The sequence below is a fragment of the Gymnoscopelus microlampas genome, assembly GCF_963454915.1.
Source record: "Gymnoscopelus microlampas genome assembly, chromosome: 5".
Taxonomy (NCBI): Eukaryota; Metazoa; Chordata; class Actinopteri; order Myctophiformes; family Myctophidae; genus Gymnoscopelus; species Gymnoscopelus microlampas.
The window spans coordinates 15953324-15961784 of NC_139942.1; the positions used below are offsets into that span (position 1 = coordinate 15953324).

The 8461-nt window shown below is 45.2% G+C and overlaps 2 protein-coding genes across 2 annotated transcripts; both read right to left on the reverse strand.

Moving 5' to 3' along the window:
• Positions 1-43: 43 nt before the first annotated feature.
• On the reverse strand, positions 44-3706 carry LOC311046285 (dual specificity protein phosphatase 18). The gene is made up of 2 exons (XM_084058505.1): positions 3602-3706; positions 44-1956 (listed from the first exon to the last, which is right to left on the reverse strand). Exon 2 carries the CDS (start codon positions 1949-1951, stop codon positions 1295-1297), a length of 657 nt encoding a protein of 218 aa, XP_083914631.1. The 5' UTR covers positions 1952-1956; positions 3602-3706; the 3' UTR covers positions 44-1294.
• Positions 3707-5097: 1391 nt separating this feature from the next.
• Positions 5098-6000, reverse strand: LOC311044953 (protein mono-ADP-ribosyltransferase PARP11-like; the record flags this gene model as incomplete). The annotated part of the gene is made up of 1 exon (XM_084056763.1): positions 5098-6000. The coding sequence occupies one exon, from the start codon at positions 5998-6000 to the stop codon at positions 5098-5100; it is 903 nt and encodes a 300-aa protein (XP_083912889.1).
• Between the last annotated feature and the right edge of the window lie 2461 nt (positions 6001-8461).

Sequence of the window (8461 nt, forward strand, 5' to 3'; positions counted from 1 at the left end):
CTTATTGTAGCGCATTTTAAAGTGCAGGTTTAGGAGGCTTAGCCAACATTTACAATATTTTATTTTTGTGCATGTTCAAAATAACATTTATCAATCACATTTCTGGTATGTTCATTAATGTCTTAATATGAATAAAATGTAAACATGTGCAAATAATTAAAAAAAAAGATTAAAGTAAGTCATTCATGGGAAAACGGTGAATGTTTTTGTGACATACGTATTATGATCTGGCTATGAATAGACAATGACGTATTTAAAATCCATAGCTTAAACAAGTCTTGTGTCGGGTGTTGCAAGTTTGTTTCTATATAATTTATCATGTGGGCCCAGTCTATACATCTTCATCAACAGTATCATCCTCATCTACTTAATTCTTAGCCAGGCACAAAACACATTACACATTATAGCCTACATGTACTCCCCAACAAAAGTAGTTAACATAGCATCACAATCATTTTAATCACTTTATCCATTTATACGTTGACTATTCAAAAGTAGCATATCTACAAGCTCAAAGCACGTCACTTCGTTTGTACAGCTGCTATTTTTGAAAACTTCTGAAAAATATTGATATATTTTAACACAAAACTTCTCTTCAGGGGGTCCCTGGCACAAAACATTTTCAGATGGGGGTCCGGGCCAAATACTTCCTTGCCATGAAAGCTTCGAGAACCACTGCTGTAAGACAGTTAGACCTGACATGTCATGTATTTGTAGGCTACATGCTGCTCGGGCATAATTGGCTTTCTCAGATCAATTAGGCCAAATGACCAACATGATGAATGTCAGATCATACGATAAATAGATAGTTTATTTGCCCTCAAGGAGGAAATTATTGTCCACAGTGTGGTGATGCTTACATAACAAACACATAAGACAACACAGAATTGTACAGAATTACACAAAAATACATGATTTACAAGAACACTTGACACTCTACACACCTCAGACTGGATTTGTGGTAACTGTAAGAGGAGGTCACTGATTTAAAGCTTGTATGGCTTCGGGAACAAAACAATTGCTAAACGGGCCTTTCTTTGGGTAGTCTAGAGAAATGGACTGAGTACGCACCTCCGTGGAACACCGGTATTGAGAATAATGGTGGGTGGTTAGTTGTCAAATCTTACTGCTTGGAGAGGATCTTTTTGGATCCAGTGGATTCGTGGTGATGGAACTTGGAGGAGGTGCTGCGGTTTCTTGATTGCCTGATGGTGCTGGTTAAAGGCTGAGCTGAAGTCAATGAAAAGAAGAACAATAAAACAGCAAACGACAATTTTTCATACAACCGTAAACCTCAGATCATTCCAAATCTGAGACTGCCGTGCCTTGCCCCTCTTTTCGTCCTCTTGGCTTGGGTCAACATCTGTGACCTGGCCAGAAACGGGGAGCGGGGGGGCAGTAACGGTGACATGGGCACCTGTTGCTGTGTAAACGCTGACCTGCTGCCCATCCTCGGCGTGCCGGGTGGCGGGGGAAGGACGCCACTCGTCAACGGCTCTCCCGGCGCCGCCACTTTGACCGTGTTCTTCCCGTACAGTCGCCTCTCGTACTGGAGCAGCTGGTCCCAGAAGCCCGCGTTCAGCCTGACGTGGGGCCGGCTCTCCTGCACCCAGGAGTGGGCTCGGCGCAGCGTCACCCCGCGGTAGCGCATCAGGTAGGCCATCACCAGGGCAGGGGAGCGGCTCATGCCCGCAGCGCAGTGCACCAGCGTCCCTCCGTCCCGGTTCCCGTGGATCCGATCCGCCACGCGGTCAAAGTGGTCGCCGAGGCGCGCGCTGGGCAGGTCGGAGACGGGCACGCGGAGGCACTCCACGCCCCGGTACACCGGACACGCGTGGTTCACCGTGGCGTTGACGATGAGGGTGATGCCCTTCTTGGAGACCAGGTCCTGGTTGAGAGGAGCCTCGGCCCCGCTGAGGAACAGCGTGGGGGTGATCTGAGACAGCGACATGGAGGCTGTGGAGAGAACACACGCACGCACGGACACACGCACGGACACACACAACATTTTATTTCAACAACATCCCCGTCAATGCAATATAGCCTACTGTAGGTGAGTCCATTATGACGCAATGGAGCTAGTGTCCATTCTCTTTGACCAATCAGTAGTAGGTAGGCCTGTCACAGTTATTACATAATCGCCTAATCGCAATTATTTGAGATAATCGCAATTATTTTGCAGAATCGTCATAACTGTTTCCATGTGGAGAAAGGTCATGATCGTGACAGTGGTCAGCTTCTAGTATCGCCTCAGCTCGCTTGGAACTTTGTCGGAGGAAGCACCAAAAAAAGTACCAGGTACTTTTGTCCAATGGAAAACCAGAAAAAAGGCGAGCATAGTTGAATCAAGTGGAGCCAGTTCCACCCAATGGAAAAGTGACTCCAAGCATGATTTCTTAGTGGGACGAGCCGTGCAAAAGATTATTCAGGTTACTGTGATATGATGTGCTTGTGATGGGCCCAGGATCGTATCCCAAAGGTCGCTTTAGGATGGACTCCTAGCAGGGAAAAGGAAGAAAGGTCGGCCCAAAACAGCCTGGCGACGAACTGTGACAGCTGAGCTAATGGAGATGAACTTTACATGGGGCGAGGCACAACATGCAGCACAAGACAGGTCCCAATGGAGGCAGATCATTAAATCCTTATGTCCCACTTGGGACGAAGAGGATCAAGTAAGTACTGTAAGTAGGCCTAAGTGATGTGCTTTGTATGACTGCATCCATTCAGTGGTTGATGTCACGCTCCGAGCATGTTAGTTGTCACTTACAAAGTAAAGAAGGCTTTCGCAATCTCAACTGGTAACCATGTTTATCTGCTAGTCATCTTTCTAATACTGGACGTTCTGTTACTGTGCAACCTAGATTCCATTATCGACTGGTTAAATCATGCTCTGTGTCTCTATAGCTACATTATGTCCCCTAAATTAAGCTGCTGTTCACGTAATGCACATGTAGTGATCATGAATTACTGTTGATCATAAATGCAGAGGAATGCATTGGTTATATTGGTGATTATCAACATCTTTATTATACGTTAAAACACAGTGCATACGGACACACACACACACACACACACACACACACACACACACACACGCACCCATAACAAGCAGACATAGGATAGGCAGTCAACTAGACATATCACTTTACACTCGACATTACATTCAGCCACTGTGTACACTGAGGCGGTGTGCAGAATGCACCGCAGTGAGTGCATTAAATCACTGCACCGGCAGATAGTTCTACTGAACATACAAGTTATGAACATGATAGAGCACGGATGAAACTACTGAGACTGATTATCGTTTTTAGTAGACTTAACACGAGGTATGCAGAACTGTGCAAACAGACACCATGCATCTTAATGCTGGCTATACAAGCTCAAATGCAATGAAAGATAGGCAATTTTAAGTGTGTGTGTGTGTGTGTGTGTGTGTGTGTGTGTGTGTGTGTGTGTGTGTGTGTGTGTGTGTGTGTGTGTGTGTGTGTGTGTGTGTGTGTGTGTGTGAGTGTGTGTGTGCTATGTACTGTTTCAGAGAGAGAGAGAGAGAGAGAGAGAGAGAGAGAGAGAGAGAGAGATAGATAGAGACCGAGTAGATTACCTGGTCTTTGGTCCCTTCAGTTTGATCCCATCCAGAGAGTGGTCTCGAGAATGAGCTCTCTCTCTCTCACACACACACACACACACACACACACACACACACACACACACACACACACACACACACACACACACACACACACACACACACACACACACACACACACACACACACACACACACACACACTTCAACCCCCCCACATACCCTAAAAAGGTTGTGCTTGGATGAGCTGGCCAGCCAATAGATGGGACTGATTAATTTTAGACTGACAGGAGAGCAGCTGGTTCAAACACTGCAGTCACTGTCAGAAAACCCCCCCGTGGTTAAAATGCACACACATTTGCACAACATTGCTGTCGGGCATAAACCTCTTATCTCCATATTTTCATGTTATTTCGTAAATGAATGCCCTACTTGGTCATACAGTGTCACACAAAAGCATCAAAAGCAGCAGATACGCAAGCTCGAAACGCGGCGCGAAGGAACACGTCTTGAGCTTGTAGATCTGCTACTTTTGTTCTCTTTTAATTAGAATCATGAAAAGTAACTGTTTCGGAAATATGAGGTTTTCCCCTGACAGAGACGGACAAATGACTAACTCCCTTCAAAATGTAAAGTTCAAATGATGATGATTTTTTTATTTATTCTTTAATAAAGGCTTTTTATGCATCATGACAGTGAAACCAAATCCAGACTGTTCTGCTTGTGTAGAAAGAGACTACATCCCACGATTATCCCAAAACAGATTGCGGTTCACTACTTATGCAAACTATGTCAGTCGATAGGCTTTTGGAGACAATTACACTTTTCATGATGACATTATATTCAATCAGTTGGTTGAGATATGTTTTCCATTTTTTAGTTTACCATAGATTTGGTTAAGTGATATATAATTCTTCTTTAATTAATTGAATAATATTATGATCAAAACAAGACAGGGCCCAATAATGTCCGGCTTCCCTGTGTATCTCTGATACGTCGTGTTGATGACATCATTCTTGCCCAAATATGGAGGGACAACGGATCTGAGATTATTAATTTACAAAACTAGTGCGTTGCTTCCTATGGTTGCGTCCTGTCATCTGCAGGCGACCGCTATGATGTCACTAATGGGAATAAACCCTTGACAGACAAACAGATAGTCAGAGATCCCAGTTTTGTAGATAGATGTGAATAATACAAGTGCGCGTATTATTCACATCTATCTACAAAGCTGGGATCTCTGACTATCTGTTTGTCTGTCCAGGGTTTCTTCCCATTGCCCTTGCTCAAATATGAGCAGGGGCAATGGCGCAAAGACGGCCCAGTCTTTGCGTTCAGTCCTCGTTGATACATCAAGCGCTGTCTGCTTTTCATACACAACTGCATGGTCTTTGAAGGTGCAGAATCGCTCGATCATACTCAGCTGCAGCTTGCTCACGTGTAAAACGTCCCGCAACCTGAGCTTGATCTACACATACGCCTGTCCTTTTTTTTGGGGCCCACTTCCTTTTCTCACCATCCACATTCAAATTCAATCAGGTACTCTGGGTAGATCTGATTGCTGTCAAATATGACATACATACTTGGGTTTGCGACGTCATCCACACAGCTGTCATAAAATTGCAGGATGCCTTTGTCGTGTCTCTGGACCTCAGGTGGTCTGCAGTACTGAGAACGACCCAGGGTGTATTCCCCTACAAGCACTCTGGCCAGGAACATCGTAGGGCCTCTAAAGGACACACCACGCTGCGACGAGGTGTACAGTGTGTTCGTATCGCAGTACTTGCTAGAATATATTGCGTCTCTAGCAAAATATGTCCCTTTGCCGAGACGCGAGCCAGTTTTACTCCCCGCTAGGCGCACGTCAAAGTTATACATGCATATAACCTCTACGTTGCTGCCACTGGTGCCATGAAACAGCATTCGCTCTTCAATGTGCAGCTCGGGCTTGGTTTTCCTTAACTGCGTCTTCTTCCTGCAAAACAACTCCCATAAGTCCATATTTTGAATCCTCTGTATGGATTTGATGGTATGTCTGGGAACCATTGTCCTGTTGTACAGTCTGGCTACTTGTTCAAACTCATAGGTCTGTCTGTCTAGCTGGATGAGCTCATAGGGAACATTACTATTCATTGTTTCCAAGGCTTTATTATCACATATAAACCTGAAGTCAGAGTGGAGGGAGCGTTTGATTTGCTGCTGCTTCCCCGTCTTTATGTTGATCAGTTTCATAACTGAGAAGTCCAGCCTGTATGTGTCCAATTCCATGAAACCATTCTGGTTCCTGCTGTAATACTGTTCAATCTGAGCAGATGTCACAGCGCATGCTGTTAACATGTGCCAAAGTCCACACTCGGCCAGATAGAACCAAGACCAGTCGTCCTCTGACGTGTCCATTTCTTCAAACGTGTCCATTTCCGCTCTGCACTGAAGTCTTAATGAAGAAGACCAGGAGACCTGGTTCTGCCAGACCCAGAATAAATTCCTAGTACTTTATAAGATCAGAGCACTACATCACGGCTAAGCCGGACCTCGCATGACTTGTCAGCCTGTGTCCCTTTTATGCCCATGTATGGACGAAAGGGGGACAGACAAAGCCTCATGTAGGCTGTCTGCCCATGTATGGACGGAAGGGGGACAGACGAGGTCTTTTTTGCCCATGTATGGACGAAATGGGGACGGACAAAGCCTCATGTAGGCCAACCCCTTGGGTCTGGCAAAGAGCACGGATCTGATGTACAAGTTCAACAAAGAGCTTGCCGTGATTTGGAAGGAGCTCAGGTTGAACATGAACTGCACTTTGAGCTGCATTCATGTCATGAAAGGTGCTATTATACATAAAGTGTATTATTAAGAGGAGTGACATCACATCTACATCCTGCTTAAGAGGAGTGACATCACATCTACATCCTGCTTAAAAGGAGTGACATCACATCTACATCCTGCTTAAAAGGAGTGACATCACATCTACATCCTGCTTAAAAGGAGTGACATCACATCTACATCCTGCTTAAAAGGAGTGACATCACATCTACATCCTGCTTAAAAGGAGTGACATCACATCAGTTCAGTTCAGTTTTATTTTCAGATCCTTTGGACAAGTATACAAATACAAATATGTATATCTATATATACAATTTGAATCCTGCGCCATGTCGGTTGTCCGTATGGGTGCATCCACACATGAGCGTATGCTGACGGCAAACGGTACGCTTACGCTACGCTAGCCCCGTACACACCCATGTTAAGTTAGAAACCGGAAGTTCCGGTCCGGTTTTTCCTATAACATGGGTGTGTACGGGGCTAGCGTAGCGTAAGCGTACCGTTTGCCGTCAGCATACGCTCATGTGTGGATGCACCCATTGCGACGCCAGTGTGACGGTGTGACGTAATCTGACATCACGATGACAACGCCAGTGTGACGTAATCTCACGACAGCATGACATCACATGACATCACATCCTACCTATACATTCTAGGATGCCGTCAGATCGCACCAGTTAGACGGCTTCCATAGTGATACTGCTCACAGGTCTGCCATGCCAGGTGTGAGTAATCACAAAGTGGGTTTGGGTCCTTGCAGAGGTGATGCACGTCACCTCTTTAGGTGCCTGTAAGGTGGCACTGCAAAGTGAACGACGCGTCACGCTAGACGTTCGGGCCGCGTAGCGGACTGAGTAATCACAAAGTGGGTTTTGGTCATTGGAGAGGTGATGCATGTCACCTCTTTCTGAAGTGGGTACTTTCAAAGCCTGCCGTGGATTTAGGAGAGCACAAAACTCTCTCTCACACTGTGAGGTGCCTGTAAGGTGGCACTGCAAAGTGAACGACGCGTCACGCTAGACGTTCGGGCCGCATAGCGGCCCGAACTTCTAGTGTACATACAATTAATTAATTTGGTTAATGTATTTACAATAACTAGAGGTTCGGGCCGCTGATATGGCCATATATGAAGATCTCTATCAGTCCTTGTCCCGTTTAAGGCCATATGCTGAGTGATTTGTTAGGGCCTGATGCCATGATGACACATTGAGGTTAGACAACACAGTCCATATTTGGCAGTGGTAGCTGCATTTGGAAGTCCTTATATGGTTATAGCTGATCATGGTGACATGAGCTTGACGATACTTGATACGATTACTTTTCAGCCTAATTATTCAGAAAACCCCAGACCACAGAAAATCCACTGAATGTTCAAAGTTCCGATTTTTTGGGTGTAATTGAGGTCATAAAACCCCCCAAAAAACATAAAAAATAAAAAAAAGTGAAAATGAATGTCATAGAACCTTTAAGGCAATTTCACGCTGGCATCGTGCTCCAAATTAGGTGGTTTGCCGCTAAGCATCGGAAACCTTGGTAACAGTGTAGTGTAGTGGAGTTGTCGCGCCTATGTCACACATGCGCAGTAGGGTGGGCCTAGCGGCCAAAAAAAAGGTTGCTAAAATGTGCCTGAATAAAAAGAATGCAGTTTTATATTAACTGTACAATATGTAAGTACATTAGAAGGTGGTGAAAGAAGCCGAGGCATTAGCCAGAGCACTGATCAATATAGTCTAAGGCAAGTTTGGAGGCAAGTGGAGTGCTCGTGTGCTGGCCAACCCGGGACGTACACCACAGCGTGGGCATTTCAATTAAAGTAGTATAAGATATTCATAATAATCATATAATAATCAGTTTTACAAACACAGGATATGATGTTATCACCCAAAGTGCAGTGGACTCTGCATGGCAGGGACGTCCTCCTCCCTGAGCCAAGCTTGCGCCTGACCGCATACCTGAATGGGACTAGATGTTACAATCCTTGTTTATACCTTGAGAAACATGGGTGGGGATGATAAAGTCATCACAGGGTTGGGTGGAAGGGGCTAAGGGTTTC